Here is a 19,396-nt window from a genome sequence, read left to right as displayed (position 1 = left end):
AATTAGATAAACCTCTGGGGAAGATCAGATGAACAGACAGCCTCAAAGTGTCCCCCAGGAGATACTGATTAATACAAAAGTGGTGACTTCACAGTGGAGAAGTCTGGCGCAGGCCACTCAAAGCAAGAGCTCAAAGATCACCCCCATGCAAGAGACAAATCCCATGCCTCCTACTCGACAGGATGCAAAGAAGAAAAAGAAGGATCGTGACCTGCGTCAACGAGACGCCTGTGCTGAGGCCGCGGGGCCCATCCGTGGCACCAGTCCAGCGCCCAGGAACTGTCCTTGCCTCACTGGCTGGCCTGTTCTTTGCAGAGCCCCACTAGAGCCAGCGTGCCAACGACTGCTTACTCTAACCGAGAAAGCTGCCCACCTTGGGCCAAAAGCACTCGCTTAGTCCTGGCACGAAAAAAGACCTGCAGGTTCCTGACACAGCCTGTGCCCCGTGAGGACACCACTTCCCATATGTAGCCCCCGGCTTCCACACACTGCTCCTTACCCGGGGAACTCTGGAGAACGCACAGAGCTTCCAGGTTTTTAAGTGCTCACTCTTCCGGTGGATCCTGTCTACCCAAGAAGAACCCAGAAACCCCCAAATGAGCCTGACCTGCCTGGTGGATGACTGCCTCTCTCTGATGGATACTGAGTATCCACTGTATGGATACAATTCCCAGGGGTCACACAACCAGAAAAAGTGGCCCAGAACCTGGCGGACGCTGTAAATGACACAGCTTGTGCTCTGGAAGTGCAGCACACCAGTTTAAATATAAATTCCTGACCCAGACAAATGCTGGCTGATGCACGTCATGGACAGTCACGTAGCCCCTGCTTTCTTTTCAGCTGGCTGAAGGGAAGTTTCTGGTCTCGAGGCACTTCTGCGCTTTGTCCTACCATGCCCACTGTCACGTCAGAGCCAACATCCCTCAGAAAGAACAGGAGCCCCCCTTAGTCCTACTGCTGACAGCGTTCTCCAGATGACTTCCTGTTTAGCCGAACCTGGCAATCAATGGTGAGGCTCTGGGCGGTGTGAATCTTAAAGCCTGGCTTCCTCTGCCTGTGGCTAACAGGGGGCCTGGACGGAGCACGGCTGCAACCACCAGCTGCTCCTCTGAGCGCTTCTGTCACTCGAGGCCAGGTCACGTCCTCCCGCTGCACACAAACCATCCCGCATGATGCCGACGTCATAAAAGGCTGCTCCATGACCACCATGGATCAAGGCCGAAACAAGGCTGTCTGTAGTCATTGCTGAGCGCAAGACCACAACCCTGTCCAAACCTCAAAACAAGCAAATGCCACCCTGTCCTGGCTCTGTTCTTCTAACCCTCTAAACAATCAAGATGTCCAACCAGAGAACTACTTCCGGTCCTGATGACACCCAAGCTGGAGCAATGCGCCCACCTCCAAGATCACCCAACCCAAGGCCCAGCCTGTAAGTTCTTTTGACCATGTCCTGCGATGCCTCCCGCCTCCCCCTGGCAGTCTCCCTGACTCACTGCAATGAGTCAGCACCCAAGTTTGTTTGATTACTGGGATGTTCCTGGTGGTCTCTGGCTGGCCTCACTGCAGGCTGAGCATGGGGAAGGGGCCACTTGGCCCCAAACCTTTGGGCATGACTAGACTCCTCCACCACCCATGTCTTAAAAGTCATTAGAAAACTCCCAGAAGGCAATCGGTCCTTTCTCCCCAGGCTTTTGGGCCAGGCCTTGTAAGAACTCCCTCCTTATAACATTCAATAAAACCACAGAGCTGCCCGAGGAGGAGCCACCCACAGTCCCATCTTACAGAGGTAACTTGGCTGAGGTTACAGTAACTCCGCCTAGATTTCATATCAAGGCTTTTTAACTTCAATGCCCATGAGAGTTTCAAATCCCAAGACTATCTGAAGACTCTGATTGATAAGATAATGATTAAGTAAAACCCCAAGCCAGAGCAAACTATAACCTAAGGAGAAAGATCCATCTTAGTCAGTAATTCCTTAAGTGAAGTTGCTCAGTCATGTCCAACTCTATGTGACCCGTGGACTGTAGCCCACCAAGCTCCTCCGTCCATGGGATTCTCCAGGCAAGAATACTAGAGTGGGTTGCCATTTCCTTCTCCAGGGGATCTTCCCGACCCAGGGATCGAACCCAGGTCTCCCACATTGCAAGCAGACGCTTTAACCTCGGCTCCACCAGGGAAGCCTTTAAATACAAGAATACAGTCTCTCAGAAAACCTCCTATAGAGACACGGAACTTCAGATCCAAGTACTAACATCAAAGATTTCAAGGGAGGAAAGGAAGCCAGGTTGAAAGAAGAAGGGGGAGGAGGCGGGAGGGGGGGGCGAAAGCGGTGGCCTTACAGACATCTCCCGCCACCTACAGATACCCAGGCGTTATGGGACTTTTCCCTGGGCCTCCAGAGAAGGGAGGACAGGAACTCGGCCCTACCAGATATCAGACCAGACCAGAACCAGAATTCGAGTTCTCTGCCAAGAGGAGGTGATCAGTCTCCAATCCTCAGCTCAGGCTGAGGGCCCTTCGACCAGATCCCTGCGTCCAGGACCGGGGGACTAGAAAAACAGGGAAAGATAGGGAGAGTTAAGGAGAGGAAACAGAGAGGGAAGGGGAGAGAGGTCAATAAAGTCTCCTGTTCCTTACTGGTCGGGGCACTCTGGCCAGTTGTCCGCAGCAGGAGGAGACCAGGGACAAAAGGGTCCCAGTTGTGGCCGCTGGGTCTGGTCCATTGGCAGGCAAGCTGGCCCCTGAGTACCCCGAGTGGTCAGGATGTCAGTCTCGGCGAAGAAGAGTCCCCACCAGAGTCGCCATTTGTTGCAGGAAGGGGGACCCCTTCCAGGGCCTGAAACTCGGCTCTTGTCTAACACTCGGAAATGAATTGTCCAAGGAGACACATCTGCTAACAAAGCAAGAGATTTTATTGGGAAAGGGCACCCGGGTGGACAGCAGTAGGGTAAGGGAACCCAGGAGAACTGGGTTCCTTAAGGGTGAAGCAAGACTGATCATTGGAATTCCTTCAGTTTTTGAATAGCTTACAAAATCCTGTCAACAGTAGTTCTAGACCAGAAGTCTGTCTCGGGAACAGCTATGAAAGCCCTGTCCAGTGCACAGTCATCTAATGGGACATTTTGTTTTGTTCTCCTTCGCCTGCTGGGTGATTTATCCTTTGGTATTTACAACAGAATAATGATCTAAAGAATTGATGCTTTTGAACTATGGTGTTGGAGAAGACTCTTGAGAGTCCCTTGAACAGCAAGGAGATCCAACCAGTTGATCCTAAAGGAAATCAATCCTGAATATTCATTGGAAGGACTGATGCTGAAGCTGAAGCTCTAATACTTTGGCCTCCTGATGCAAAAAGCTGACTCACTGGAAAAGACTCTGATGCTGGGAAAGATTGAAGGCAGGAGGAGAAGTGGGTGACAAAGGATGAGATGGTTGGATGGGATCACTGACTCAACAGACATGAGTCTGAGCAAGCTCCGGAAGATGGTGAAGGACAGGGGAGCCTGGTGTGCTGCAGTCCACGAGGTCACAAAGAGTCAGACACGACAACAACAGTATCCTATTTACGCCTTACTGTCAAAGTCTTCCCAAGGTCTCTACATGGTAGGTGACATCCTACAGGTATTCAGGGATGGTCCCAGTGGGAAGCACAGGGTTTTGTTTGCTGGTTGATTTACCTGTGAAGATGACCGTGTTGAGACTCGACTTTCCCCAGAGCTCCATGAAATGGACCACGTCCCCGAACCGGAGGGAAGGGTGTCCAGTGAAGACCACGCAGGGCTGCCTGAAGTCGTTGCTGAAGTCTCCATGGATGCTGGGGTAGTGCTTCAGCTTGTTGGTCTGAATGAGCTAGAGCACGTGTCAAAAGCACAGGAAGAGATGTTAGCCTGCCCATGAAGGAAGGACTGCTGCACGGCAGAGTGAGTGGAGCACATTAAAAATACAAGATAAGGATACAGGTGACAACCTACAACATGACTTTCTCCAACAATGGGTCTTTTGGGTAACACTGGTCTATGTGTGTGTTAGTCATTCAGTCGTGTCCGACTCTTTGCGGCCTCACGGACTGTGGCCCGCAGGTTCCTCTGTCCATGGAATTCTCCAGGCAAGAATGTTGGAGTGAGTAGCCATTCCCTTCTCCAAGGGATCTTCCTGACCCAGGGATCGAAGCCGGGTCTCCTGCATTGCAGGCAGATTCTCTACCATCCGAGCCACCAGGGAAGCTCTACAGCTGTCATACTTATTGGAAACTTGCTTTCAGGCTGTTCTGGCTGGATTGTCTAACCCTTCCTTTATAGCTTCCTGACACTCTGAGCCCCGGGCCCAGAAGTCCCCCAGAAGTCTCTGAAGTACAAGTAACTTTCCCAAACTCCGTGTATCACTGAGTTCTGTCAACAATTAACACCTCACACAAGTAACCTTGTTTACCAGCACAGGACCACTGCTTGGGAAGGTGGAGCTGTGTTACGTCACCGTGGGGACTGAAACACAAGAACCAAGGCTTTTAGAAACGTGCGTGGGAGGTGTGATGTCCTCTTGACAGAGAGCTGTGCTGAGGAGCAGGCCATGCATGGCTTCAAACCTGTCTCAAAAAGTGAATGTTCTGAACCATAAAGGTCCTCTTTTCAGTACAACCCCTGGAAATACTCCCCTGCCAATCAGGCCTGACCCAAGATAACACCGTAGATAGTGAGCACCACAGATGGCATCTTGCGACACTGCTCAGAAGTTCTTCGTGCTGCCCCAGCCCCACTGCTTCAGTCTGGCACCAACAAGTCAGGTGATAAACACCCACACTTCAGAGACCCTCAGTATCAACTAGTATTGCCTTGAGAGGCTTAGTGGTAAAGAATCCGCCTGCAATGCAGGAGACCTGGGTTTGATCCCTGGGTCAGGAAGATCTCCTGGAAAAGGGAATGGCAAGCCACTCCAGTATTCTTGCCTGAAAAATTTCATGGACAGAGGCAACTGGCAGGCTACAGTCCATGAAGTCGCAAAGACTCAGACATGACTTAGTGATTAAATGACGACAGCAACATTGCCCTGAGATGCTGTCTGATGGATAAAGAATTAGTGTGAGACATTTCTCGATCCTATAGTTACTCCTAATGCATAAGAGGGGAGCCTGCAACAACTCCAAGCCCACCTGTCGCCACCCCAACAGTGAGGATGAGGTGAGAATGGGGCCATTCCCAAATGGAAACCCAACTTTCTTTACTCTGAAAGATTTAACCTTTCATTCCGAGAGACTGCTTTCATTAGCAAGACCACCCTGGAGGTCTTAATCAGGGGTCACATGCTTGGCTGGGATATGAATAGTAAAGATGGAACACTCATTGCATTCTTACTTCCCTTCCTAGTTACATACAAATAAAACTGACATTTTTTATAATCTATGTGGCCCAAAGCATTAGTCGCCCCAGTTAAATAGATAAATGGCTGACTAAAGGACCAGTTCTCTTGCACCCACACATGTCAAGGAGATGACTGGGAATCTAGAAGAGCAGCAGGTCTTTGCACATAAGTCATTTTTAGGCACTTTAATTGTTTTCCCCCCATTATATCTACTTTTCCAGCTGACTTACTACCTTTTTGACCATCCAGAATTACCTCTGTGCTGATTTAAGGTCTAAACTACACAGGCAGTGAAGCTGTAGGTAGGAATTCTATAAAGCGGTTTTTTATCAGTACTAAAGGCAGAAGTGTATTTTCTCATGGGCACTGGTCACGTGATACTGACTATCAATTCCATCGTGCCCTAATATCAATAAACACATATTAGGAACCCTGATTGTGCAACTTTGGTCTTTTCCCATCCCTAGCTGTGAGTGGGACAAAGATCATTCGTGACAAACTTGTGGGTAAGAACATGGTAATACCCTTGGAGATCAAGTTCTAAGGAAAGGCTAACCGTTACTAGGGGAGAGGCAAGTACACTTTCAGTGGTAAAGCCACCACCAAGCATGTTCTGCCACACTTAATGTTCTGACACGATTAGATTTCTACCCTGAATTTCACTGTAGTAACGACAGAGTTACTGGACAAGGGAATGGCAAGCCACTTCAGTATTCTTGCCTTGAGAACCCCGTGAACAGTATGAAAAGGCAAAATGATAGGATACTGAAAGAGGTACTCCCCAGGTCAGTAGGTGCCCAATATGTTCCTGGAGGTCAGTGGAGAAATAACTCCAGAAAGAATGAAGGGATGGAGCCAAAGCAAAAACAATACCCAGTTGTGGATGTGACTGGTGATAGAAGCAAGGTTCAATGCTGTAAAGAGCAATATTGCATAGGAACCTGGAATGTTAGGGCCATGAATCAAGGCAACTTGGAAGTGATCAAACAAGAGATGGCAAGAGTGAATGTCGACATTCTAGGAATCAGCAGACTAAAATGGACTGGAATGGGTGAATTTAACTCAGATGACCATTATATCTACTACTGTGGGCAGGAATCCCTCAGAAGAAATGGAGTACCCATCACGGTCAACAAAAGAGTCTGAAATGCAGTACTTGGATGCAGTCTCAAAAATGACAGAATGATATCTGTTCGTTTCCAAGGCAAACCATTCAATATCACAGTAATCCAAGTCTATGCCCCAACAAGTAACACTGAAGAAGCTGAAGCTGAACAGTTCTATGAAGACCTACAAGACGTTTTAGAACTAACACCCAAAAAAGATGTCCTTTTCATGATAGGGGACTGGAATGCAAAAGTAGGAAGTCAAGAAACACCTGGAGTAACAGGCAAATTTGGCCTTGGAATACGGAATAAAGCAGGGCAAAGACTAATAGAGTTTTGCCAAGATGATGCACTGGACATCACCAGATGGTCAACACTGAAATCAGATTGATTATATTCTCTGCAGGAAAAGATGGAGAAGCTCTATACAGTCAACAAAAACAAGACTGTGGCTCAGATCATGAACTCCTTATTACCAAATTCAGACTTAAATTGAAAAAAGCAGGGAAAACCACTAGACCATTCAGGTATGACCTAAATGAAATCCCTTACGATTATACAGTAGAAGTGAGAAATAGATTTAAGGGCCTAGATCTGATAGATAGAGTGCCTGATGAACTATGGAATGAGGTTCGTGACATTGTACAGGAGACAGGGATCAAGACCATCCCCATGGAAAAGAAATGCAAAAAAGCAAAATGGCTGTCTGGGGAAGCCTTACAAATAGCTGTGAAAAGAAGAGAAGCGAAAAGCCAAGGAGAAAAGGAAAGTTATAAGCATCTGAATGCAGAGTTCCAAAGAATAGCAAGAAGAGACAAGAAAGCCTTCTTCAGCAATCAATGCAAGGAAATAGAGGAAAACAACAGAATGGGAAAGACTAGAGATCTCTTCAAGAAAATTAGAGATACCAAGGGAACATTTCATGCAAAGATGGGCTCGATAAAGGACAGAAATGGTATGGACCTAACAGAAGCAGAAGATATTAAGAAGAGATGGCAAGAATACACAGAAGAACTGTACAAAAAGGATCTTCACGAACCAGATAATCACGATGGTGTGATCACTCATCTAGAGCCAGACATCCTGGAATGTGAAGTCAAGTGGGCCTTAGAAAGCATCACTATGAACAAAGCTAGTGGAGGTGATGGAATTCCAGTGGAGCTGTTTCAAATCCTGAAAGATGATGCTGTGAAAGTGCTGCACTCAATATGCCAGCAAATTTGGAAAACTCAGCAGTGGCCACAGGACTGGAAAAGGTCAATTTTCATTCCAATTCCAAAGAGAGGCAATGCCAAAGAATGCTCAAACTACCACACAATTGCACTCATCTCACATGCTAGTAAAGTAATGCTCAGGCTCCAGCAATACGTGAACCGTGAACTTCCAGATGTTCAAGCTGGTTTTAGAAAAGGCAGAGGAACCAGAGATCAAATTGCCAACATCCGCTGGATCATGGAAAAAGCAAGAGCGTTCCAGAAGAACATCTATTTCTGCTTTATTGACTATGCCAAAGCCTTTGACTGTGTGGATCACAATAAACTATGGAATATTCTGAAGGAGATGGGAATACCAGACCACCTAACCTGCCTCTTGAGAAATCTGTATGCAGGCCAGGAAGCAACCGTTAGACCTAGACATGGAACAACAGACTGGTTCCAAATAGGAAAAGGAGTACATCAAGGCTGTATACTGTCACCCTGCTTATTTAACTTATATGCAGAGTACATCATGAGAAATGCTAGGCTGGAAGAAGCACAAGCTGGAAATCAAGATTGCTAGGAGATATATCACTAACCTCAGATATGTAGATGACACCACCTTTAAGGCAGAAAGTGAAGAATAACTAAAGAGCCTCTTGATAAAAGTGAAAGAGGAGAGTGAAAAAGTTGGCTTAAAGCTCAGCATTTAGAAAACGAAGATCATGGCATCTGGCCCCATCACTTCATGGGAAATAGATGGGGAAACAGGGGAAACAGTGTCAGACTTTATTTTCTGGGGCTCCAAAAATCACTGCAGATGGTGACTGCAGCCATGAAATTAAAAGACGCTTACCCCTTGGAAGGAAAGTTATGACCAACCTAGATAGCATATTCAAAAGCAGAGACATTACTTTGCCGACTAAGGTCCGTCTAGTCAAGGCTATGGTTTTTCCAGTAGTCATGACCAGTCCATTCTGAAGGAGATCAACCCTGGGATTTCTTTGGAAGGAATGATGCTAAAGCTGAAGCTCCAGTACTTTGGCCACCTCATGCGAAGAGTTGACTCATTGGAAAAGACTCTGATGCTGGGAGAGATTGGGGGCAGGAGAAGAAGGGGACGACCGAGGATGAGATGGCTGGATGGCATCACTGACTCGATGGACGCGAGTCTGAGTGAACTCTGGGAGTTGGTGATGGACAGGGAGGCCTGGCGTGCTGCGATTCATGGGGTCACAAAGAGTCGGACACGACTGAGCGACTGAACTGAATGACAGAGTTTGCAAAAGCCTTGGCGACTGTTAAGACAGTATGAGGGGGCCTTCCTGTTGGCTCAGTGGTAAAGAATCCGCTTGTCAATGCAGGAGACACGAGTTTTATCCCTGATCCCGGAAGATCCCTCATGCCACAGAACAACTGAGCCCGTGCGCCATAGCTACTGAGCCGGTGCTCTAGAGCGCGAGAGCCGCAACTACTGAAGCTCCTGCACCAGAGTCTGTGCTCTGCAATAAGGGAAGCCACCACAAGGAGAAGCCAGAGCACTGCAACGAGAAAGTAGCTGTCGCTCTCCGTAGCCAGAGCCAAGCCCGTGCAGCAGCAAAGACCTAGCACTGTCCGCCCCCGCCTCAAAAGACAGTATAAGGGCTGCATGGGACTTCCCTGGAGGCCCAGTTAAGCCTGCCTTCCAAGGAGGGGGCACAGATTCAGTCCCTGGCTGGGGAACCAAGATCCCACATGCCACATGGTGCTGCCAAGAGAATTAAAAAACAAAAACAAGACAGTATAAGGACTGCAAGTAACTTGCTCAAAACCTTCCACTTGACATCCTAGTTAATGAAAGATCCATCCTTGGATGTAGAAAAACAATAGTAAGATTTAAAATAATTAGCAGGACATTTGTTGCAATTTACTCTTGAGTCAAAGAGTTAATTGCATAATAAGTCAGTCAGCGAAATCCCTATACGTAAGTACCTGCACAGACGTACGTAACTGGATGGCATTTTTAGAAACTGAAAACATCCGTGTTCCCATTCGCACACCAGGAAACAGCATCACCAGCTCCTCAGAAATGCCCCTTGTTCACTTCCAAGCCCTGCCTGCCCCCACGGCTGTCTCTGTGATGACCAGTCTCCTGACTTCTAATATCAAAGGTGAGCTTTCTGTATGTGTGAAAGTGTTAGTTGCTCAGTCATGTCCGACCCTTTCGTGACCCCACGGACTGCAGCCCGCCAGGCTCCTCTGTCCATGGGATTTCCCAGGCAAGAACACTGGAGTGGGTTGCCATTCCCTTCTCCAGGGGATCTTCCCGACCCAGGGATTGAACTCGGGTCTCCTGCACTGCAGGCGTATTCTTTACCACCTAAGGCACCAAGGAAGCCAAGAGCACCATAGGACGTTCATATGATATGCTATGAAATATTAGGCAGCAATAATAGCAGTGAGGCACACAGAGCAACGTTCATCATTTACTGTCGGGTGAAACACAAAAGTAGACAAAAAACTGGGCACATACAGCCATATGAAAGCACTACTGGTTCTGTGAAGAAGGGGGAACTTTTCTGTTGTTTAAACTGAAATGTTGTCATTTTCATCATTAAGTATTTATACCAAGGACATAAGCTATGTTTAGCAACTTATACTAAAAAACATAACTTAGTTGCTCGGTCGGATCGGTCTCTTTGCAACTCCAAGGACTGTAGCCCACCAGGCTCCTCTGTCCATGGGATTCTCCAGGCAAGAATACTGGAGTGGGTTGCCATTTCCTTCTCCAGGGGATCTTCCTGACCCAGGGATTGAACCAGTGTCTCTTGCGCCTCCTGCGCTAACAGGTGGGTTCCTTACCACTAGCGCCCCCTGGGAAGCCCTTACACAAAGACGTAACCAACTGGTAGGAAGACTCTGACAATAAGTAAAGCTATTATGCAAAAAAGGCAGTAGTAGATACTAGAATGATATTTCTCACCCAGTCAATGAAACTGAAGTAGACTATGAACTGAGCAACATACTGGAAATGTTAAGGTGTTAATAAAAAAAGAAAGTAACATGTCTTGAGTTAGCATATTCACAGCTACCTTACAAGGCAAACAGAAGGCTGTATCAGTTTATCTCCACATTTCTTAATTCTAATGACCTGCTATTTCCACCCACATACCTTTACCTACATTTCTTACTCGCTCTGACCCAGTGATTCCATTTTCTTACCTCAGCATGAGGAAAAGGCGGTTCTGGGAGATACACCTTAGTCTGTTTGTTGTGACAAAGCCTTTAAAAAAAAAAAATCAGCACATTAGGCACGGTGCATAGAGGCATTTGCTGCCACCTAGAGGTTAAACAGTGCAATTACATGCTGAAGTTAAAATTTTCCTGCCAGTCAATCTCACTGTAAATAAAAAGTTGGCATTTATAAAGTAATCAGGATGTAAGTCTCTTGTGAGCATATTTTTAACCTTTGAAATTCCTCAATACATTTTTTCCCTTAAAACACAAGCTTCTTATTTTGGAGTAATTTTAGATTTACAGAAAATTTGCAAAGATAGTACAGAGTTCCCATATACCTTTCACCATTTCACTATGTTTTGTTAAACTAAGACCCTGACATCAGTACATTACAGTTAGCTAAGCTCTAGACTCTACTAAGCTGCCACCAGTTTTTCCACTGATTTTTTTTCTCTTCCAGGATCCAATCCAAGATACTATATTTCATTTAGCTGTGATCAGTGTTTTGGCTGTACCACAGGCTTATAGGATCTTAATTCCCAGACCAGGGATTGAACGCATGCCTCCTGCAGTGGACGCACGAAGTCCTAACCAATGGACCACCAGGGAATTCCACAGTGATTAATTTTGAGTAGAAAGTAATTTTCTGTTGAGACAGATTTCTATTTTATACATGTACCATTTCATAAACAGCAGAATTTGGTAAGTCAAACTGGAGAGTGATAAACCTCTCTAGGAACTATCTTAATCCAGAGACACTGACTGTTTTAGGTAGTCTGTTTTTCCCTAGTCAGATATGACATTTAAGACATGGAGATTTCTGGAAAAGCAAACGTGATAAAAAGTTAATCAAGGTATGTGGTGTTCTGTAGGTCTGACATTTTTAAGTTGGGGAAAGAAATACATGCACTGATTGTTAGAACCTGCTTCTAAGAATCCTACTAAAGCAGAATTAAAGCATTTCAACAAGTCTAACAGATATTACTTTTGATGGAATAATTCAGGACTCTGGGGGTCTAGGTTTCGTCTGAACTTCATTATACAATCTATTATCTAATTTTTCCTACCTTTGGTTGAACTCGACTTTAAAAACATCAGTTTATATCCTTTGTGGAAGAAGATATAAAATATAAAAACAAGATACTTTTTGAAGGATTACTTATTAATATTGTCTAAACAGACAATAGTAGTGCCTTTATTTCAAACTCAGTAGGAGGGATAAATAAAAGAGCTTGGTTTAAAACATTAATGTAGAGTGCTGCAAAGGATAATGTATTGTTAGCATCAATACATAAAAGTATAAAACTAAAATACTTCTGTCAAAAAAATAAAAGAGATAAATGCATTTCATGCGAAGATGGGCACAATAAAGGACAGAAATGGTATGGACCTAACAAAAGCAGAACATATAAAGCAGAGGTGGCAAGAATACATAGAAGAACTATACAAAAATGATCTTCATGACCCAGACAACCAGGATGGTGTGATTACTCACCTAAAAGCCAGACATCCTGGAATGTGAAGTCAAGTGGGCCTTGGGAAGCATCACTACTAACAAAGCTGGGATTACAACTGAGCTATTTCAAGTCTTAAAAGATGATGCTTTGAAGTGCTGCACTCAATATGCCAGCAAATTTGGAAAACTCAGTAGTGCCCACAGGACTGGAAAAGGTCAGTTTTCATTCCAATTCTAAAGAAAGGCAATGCCAAAGAATGTTCAAACTACCGCATAATTGCACTCATATCACACACTAGCAAAGTAATGCTCAAAATTCTCCAAGTCAGATTTCAACAGTACATGAATTGAAAACTTCCTGAAATTCAAGCTGCATTTAGAAAAGGCAGAGGAACCAGAGATCAAATTGCCAACATTTGCTGGATCATCGAAATCAAAAGAAAGAGAATTCCGGAAAAACATCTATATCTGCTTCACTGACTACGCTAAAGCCTTTGACTGTGTGGATCACAACAACTGTGGAAAATTCTTCAAGAGATGGAAATACCAGACCACCTGACTTGCCTCCTGAGAAATCTGTATGCAGGTCAGGAAGCAACAGTTAGACCTAGACATGGAACAACGGACTGTGTCCAAGCTGGGGAAGGAGTATGTCGAGGACATATACTGTCACCCTGCTTATTTAACTTATATGTAGAGTACATCATGAGAAATGCTAGGCTGGATGAAGCACAAGCTGGAATCAAGACTGCCAGGAGAAATATCACCAACCTCAGATATGCAGATGGCACCACTTTTATGGCAGAAAGCAAGAACTAAAGAGCCTCTTGATGAAAGTGAAAGAGGAGAGTAAAAAAGCTGACTTAAAACTCAACATTCAAAAAACTAAGATCATGGCATCTGGCCCCATCACTTCACGGCAAACAGATGGGAAACAACGGAAACAGTGACAGACTTTAATTTTTTGGGCTCCAAAATCACTGCAGATGGTGACTGCAGCCATGAAATTAAAAGACGCTTACTCCTTGGAAGGAAAGTTATGACCAACCTAGACAGCATATTGAAAAGCAGAGACATCACTTTGCCAACTAAGGTCCGTCTAGTCAAGGCTATGATTTTTCCCGTGGTCATGTATGGATGTGAGAGTTGGACTGTGGAGAAGGCTGAGCGCCAAAGAATTGATGCTTTTGAACTGTGGTGTTGGAGAAGACTCTTGAGAGTCCCTTGGACTGCAAGGAGATCCAACCAGTCCATTCTGAAGGAGATCAACCCTGGGATTTCTTTGGAAGGAATGATGCTAAAGCTGAAACTCCAGTACTTAGGCCACCTCATGCGAAGAGTTGACTCATTAGAAAAGACTCTGATGCTGGGAGGCATTGGGGGCAGGAGGAGAAGGGGACAACAGAGGATGAGATGGCTGGATGGCATCACTGACTCGATGGATGTGAGTCTGAGTGAACTCCGGGAGTTGGTGATGGACAGGGAGGCCTGGCGTGCTGCAATTCATGGGGTCACAAAGAGTCAGACACGACTGAGCGACTGAATGGAACTGAACTGAATGTCATAATGCAGTCAAGGAAAATGATGGTATCAAAGATCTTCTAATGCTCGAATCTAGTATTGGACTTCCTTGGTAGCTCAGCCGGTAAAGAATCCGCCTGCAATGTAGAAGACCCCGGTTTGCTTCCTGGGTCGGGAGGATCCACTGGAGAAGGGATAGGCCACCCACTCCAGTATTCTTGGCTTCCCTGGTGGCTCAGCTGGGAATGAATCTGCCTGCAATGCAGATTGAAAATTTAAAGGCAGGATTCACAACTAAATATTCAGCATGATCCCTATATAGAAAGATGAAATACATCAGAATCTAACAGTGACATTATTTCTGGTAGTGGGATCATAGGTTCAGATTATTTTTTACTGTTCTCTGTAACTTTCTTTTTCTCTAGTAAACATATATTACACTCATATTAAAAACAAATAACAAAAACCAGGAACTCAAAAACAACCTACTCTCACTAGTCCTGAGTCCTACCCCATCAGACATTCTGACAACAAGAGTAGATTGGAAGCACAGACACCCAGTTAGGACACCATCCACAGGGGCCCACAGGGCTGGCCCCAGAGCTTGCACTGTTCAGTATTTTCAGCTGAGGGTCTGGATGAAGACGTTCAGAACATGCTGATAAACGCACATCGATCCTTATGTGGACTAGTCAAGATTACCTTCCCATAGTGGGGGAGAAGAGACTGCTAATCAAAGAAGAAATCCAATGGCCACCAATAAAAGTGACCTTTTACTGTTAGTCACTAAGTCAACTATAATATAAATAACAACAAAAAGTCCTATGAATGAACATGAATATGCACGTGGGATGGAGAAGCCTGTCTGAATTTAAAAACAAAAAAAAAGGGCCTTGAGCACAACTAAAATGGGAAGAAAAAAACGATACTTAAAAGTGGGGGTAGGCAAGCGTAACTTTGGGATAATTTGTGCAAACGATGTATGCTGCGCAGTTGCTGTTCAGTTGCTTTTGGCACGCCAGGCTTCCCTGTCCTTCACTACCTCCCAGAGTCAGTGAACGCTGCACAGAATAATGTACAAATTCCTCTTAAATCAGAGGCTTTGTAGACTACTGTGTCCATTAGGTCATCACACCAGTAGATGGGATTAAGCACACCCCGTGTGTCATAACCCCATCCTCAGGTACCATGAAGTCCGGTGTGTAATTTACAGTATTTCCTCCTACCCTGCCTTTTTGTGGCCAGGTGAGTTAGATTCAAACAACTGTCTAAACAATCCTAAAAGTTCACCCACTTCATATTGTTCAATAATTTACCCATCCTAGGATTTGATCAAATAATTTCTTGTTGTAATAAAACACTGTCACCAAATATACTATTGAAATGGAAAAATAAGCTAGTTCTCCCCATCAGATTTGGTATTAAAAATTTCAGAGAACATGAGCTTGGGTTGGAAACGTTTTTTAGCTTTAAGACTGTAATTGCACTTTGTAGCAGACAGAGGGAGGCATGTGAGACGGTAAATGCATAAGAGTTTTGTTGTTCATTTTGAAACTGCTGGCTAAGTTACGTCTTTGTCTTTCCTCCTTCCCTTCTTAATAACAATTCTCCTAAATCCTAGCAAAGTAACTGCTCTGGGTTTCATTAATACAATCTTCATATCACAGACAGGAAAAGAGAAAAAAATGAAGGTTTCACAGTAAGGTGAGAAAAAATAGGATTATTTCTATTTCTTTTTAAATTAAAACTTTTTCTTTTCTTACTGCTTGACTGTAGGGATCACAGAAAAAACAGAGACCTACCACTCGGCAAAAATCTGTGAAAACTCCAGTGAACTGTTAGCCACTGGGGAGATGAAGTAGAAAGGGATGCTGGAGAGGCCGGCAGAGTCAATGTACTGGTACAGGCACTCCAGGAGGTCGTAGATCACTCCAGAAGGGTAGCAGGGGACCAACACGTTGCCTCCATTCCGTACTGTCAGTGCTAGAAGGGTGGAAGCCACAGGACACTGTAAATCAGACAGACTTCAACAGTATTAAAAACAAAAAAAGAAAAGAGAAAAGCTGAGGCCAGAGGGTGGAAAAGTAGCATCGAAAGACCAGTTTCATACAGGGAGGACAGAACTTTACAAATTATGTTTGCATTTCTTTCATTTTCCCACTTCTGTTCCTGTAATTCACTTCATTTGGGTAACAATCAACTTTGTTTTTTGGGGGAAAATGTACAAAAAAATTAATATTCTATCAACTGAGATATTTGGCGCAAAAAAGATTTTCATACCCATACATGGAAAAAAAAATCATGTAATCTTGCCTCCACTTTAAATGAATAACAAATATACTATTTTCTTAAGCAAAAGTCATCAAAACAAAAATTTTTATCAAAATATAAAGAACAAAAAAAGATTTGAGTTCTAATTTTCGGTTGCTTGCTTTGTAGTTCAAATACAAATAAAATCAGTAGTATTATAGTTTGTAGGTGGGGAGGACCCTGATTATTTTTTTAAACGAACAATTTTAGTAAGGATTCTCAGTCACTGGTCCATTCAACAAACAATGGACTTTAAAAAAAAAAAGAATTATTTATTTTTGGCCCTGCTGGGTCTTCGTTGCTGGGAGGGCTTTCCTCTAGTTGCGGTGAGCCGGGGCTTCTCTCCAGGGGTGATGCGTGGCCTTCTCACTGTAGTAGCTTTTCTTGTTGTGGAGCACGGGCTCCAGGGTCTTGGGCTTCAGTAGCTGTGACTGCCAGGCTCTAGAGCCCAGGCTCAGTAGTTGTGGGGATGGGCTTGGTGGCCCCGAGGCATGCAGGAGCTTCCTGGATCAGGGACAGAACCCACGTCTCCTACAATGGCAGGAGGATTCTTAACCAACTCAACACCAGGGAGGCCTCAACACTGACTTCTTTTGAAGACTAGCACCAGAGGGGGAGGGCCCAGAGGTTTACTGATGATCATTCATCAACATCTCAGGCCCTGGGACCAGGGTGTGCAGGGATGGGTTTGGGCTTTCAAGTTCCCAGTGGCAGATGAGCTTCGGGACAAACCATCCCGGCTCCTTCTCTTTTCAGCTCCTGCTCAGAACTTTGTTTCATTTGCCTCTGTTTGGTCTCTCTGATCATTGCTGAGTGGCCCATAAGGAAACAGGCCAAGTTTTTCAGTTTGACTCATTCCAGTCGCATTTTCTTCCATGAGTGTTTTGTCTATAAGAAAATCCTCTAGTCTTTAAAGGCTTAAAATCAGTTATCAAATGAGGAGTTGCAACTTCTAACCAAAATCATATTAGAAACTGTAACTGGCTGAAATAAGTCAAAGCTCTCAATTTCTTTCTTTGTCTTGTTTCCAATATACATGAAAACAAGCAAAGTTAGGGCACAGAACCTGAACTCTATCCTCCTGTATGTCCCAGCTCTCACATCCACGTTCTCCAAGATGCTGTGCATAGAGGACCGGCTGACCCGCTATTACTGGAGCAGGAGCCAGGGAAAAGATGAGAGAGCTGCAGGGCTCCAGTCCCAGCCCGTCTCAAGCTGTGGGACCTTAGGAAAGCCACTGCAACCTCCTGGGCCTCAGCTTCCTCACTGCTTACGAGAGGCGTGAACTAAATCAGTGGTTTTCAAGCTTTCTTTTGTAGGAAAACTGCCAGAATATGATAAAAACACAACTTCTCTACTAGGCCTCCTCTCCTCAGACAGTCTGACTGTGGCGCAGCCTCAACACTTGAGGCAGCTGGTTAGTGGACCCCTCTGAGAAACAGCGGATTGCATGGAAGAGTCTTTCAAGAATCCGAAGCTCTTGGATTCCATGATTCTAGAGTTACAAGCAAACGTACAAAGAGTCTCTTTGAGACCAGTCCAATTATTTTTCCAAGGGAAGAGTACCGTTGTTGTTTATTTGTTCCGTCATGTCCGACTCTTTGCGACCCCATGGACTGTGGTCTGCCAGGCTCCTCAGTCTGTGGGATTTCCCAGCAAAGAATACTGGAGTGGGTTGCCATTTCCTTCAACAGGGGATCTTCCCAACCCAGGGATCCCTGCATCTCCTGCACACTGGCAGGTGGATTCTTTACCACTGAGCCACCTAGGAAGCCCCAGAGTAAATTACTGGTAGCTTAAAATCAGCAAAGAATAAAAAAGTCTACAACTATTGGCAAGGGAAAGTGAAATTTCACAGGATAGTGCTTTCCATGTAAATATCAGAAGACAACCACTTCCGTCCCCCAGAGCTGAGGTAACAGGGTTGAGGGGCCTGAGCTCATGAACTTCTCTTTGGTAACAGTTATGGAATGAATGTGTCCCCTGAAGTTCGTATATTGAAGCCCTAACCCTCAATGTGACAGTGTTAGCAAGGGGATCCCTTGGGAGGTGACCATGTCTATATGAGGTAATGAGGGTGGAACCTCCACGATGGGATTAGTGCCCTTATAAAAAAAGGAAGAGGCCCCAGGGCAGCCTTTCTCTGCCATCTGGGGACACAGCTGTAAGTCAGAGAGAGAGGGTCCTTGACCAGAACTGAGCAGTGCTGGCTACCGCATCCCTGACATCCTAACCTCCAGAACAGTGAGAAATAAGTGTTGTTTAAAGCTACCAGCCTTTGGTATTTGTTATGGTAGCCTAAGCTAAGATAGGAAGTGACCTACACATTTCTAGAAGAAATGCAGCATTTCTAGACTTTATTGATAATTATTCCAAAGAAGCATACATTTATTCCAGGTAGCAAATACTCCACAAGTCTCTCAATTTTAGTCCCCCCACCGCCAAAGAAGAAAAAATAATACCAACCAAATATTTTTTGGGAAGAAATACACCTGTTCAATGTATCACTGTTGTGAATTCAAAATATTAACAGTCTTTTCTGTGCTATTATTTGCATAGCAAAGACAAGATTATTCCCTTCTTTAACTCTGCTTATCCTATAAGCACCCCTGTTCAGTTCACTTCAGTCACCGTTTCCGACTCTTTGCAACCCCATGAATCGCAGCACGCCAGGCCTCCCTGTCCATCACTAACTCCTGGAGTTCACCCAAACTCATGTGCATCGAGTAGGTGATGCCATCCAGCCATCTCATCCTCTGTCGTCCCCTTCTCCTCCTGCCCCCAATCCCTCCCAGCATCAGGGTCTTTTCCATTGAGTCAGCTCTGCAGGAGGTGGCCAAAGTACTGGAGTTTCAACCTCAGCATCAGTCCATCCAATGAACACCCAGGACTGGTCTCCTACAGGATGGACTGGTTGGATCTCCTTGCAGTCCAAGGGACTCGCAAGAGTCTTCCCCAGCACCACAGTTCAAAAGCATCAATTCTTCGGTGCTCAGCTTTCTTCAGAGTCCAACTCTCACATCCATACATGACCAGACAAAAAACCATAGCCTTGACTAAATGGACCTTTGCTGGCAAAGTAATGTCTCTGTTTTTGAATATGCTATCTAGGTTGGTCATAACTGTCCTTCCAAGGAGTAAGCGTCTTTTAATTTCATGGCTGCAATCATCATCTGCAGTGATTTTGGAGCCCCCCCCAAATAAAATCTGACACTGTTTCCACTGTTTCCCCATCT

General features: G+C 45.0%; 1 protein-coding gene across 1 annotated transcript in view; it reads right to left on the bottom strand.

Moving 5' to 3' along the window:
- INTS9 (integrator complex subunit 9) overlaps positions 1 to 19,396 on the bottom strand; it is a 130,673-nt gene that overhangs the window by 9,745 nt on the left and 101,532 nt on the right. The window contains exons 10-12 of the mRNA XM_052644881.1: positions 15,653 to 15,833; positions 10,859 to 10,919; positions 3,678 to 3,849 (exon numbers count right to left, since the gene is read on the bottom strand). Of these exons, the coding sequence (XP_052500841.1) occupies positions 3,678 to 3,849; positions 10,859 to 10,919; positions 15,653 to 15,833 (414 nt within the window). The remainder of the gene's footprint in view (positions 1 to 3,677; positions 3,850 to 10,858; positions 10,920 to 15,652; positions 15,834 to 19,396) is intronic.

This window comes from Budorcas taxicolor, chromosome 8 (assembly GCF_023091745.1).
Source record: "Budorcas taxicolor isolate Tak-1 chromosome 8, Takin1.1, whole genome shotgun sequence".
Lineage (NCBI taxonomy): Eukaryota > Metazoa > Chordata > Mammalia > Artiodactyla > Bovidae > Budorcas > Budorcas taxicolor.
The sequence above is the reverse complement of the archived record's forward strand: the minus strand, read 5'-3'. Positions and strand labels throughout refer to the sequence as shown.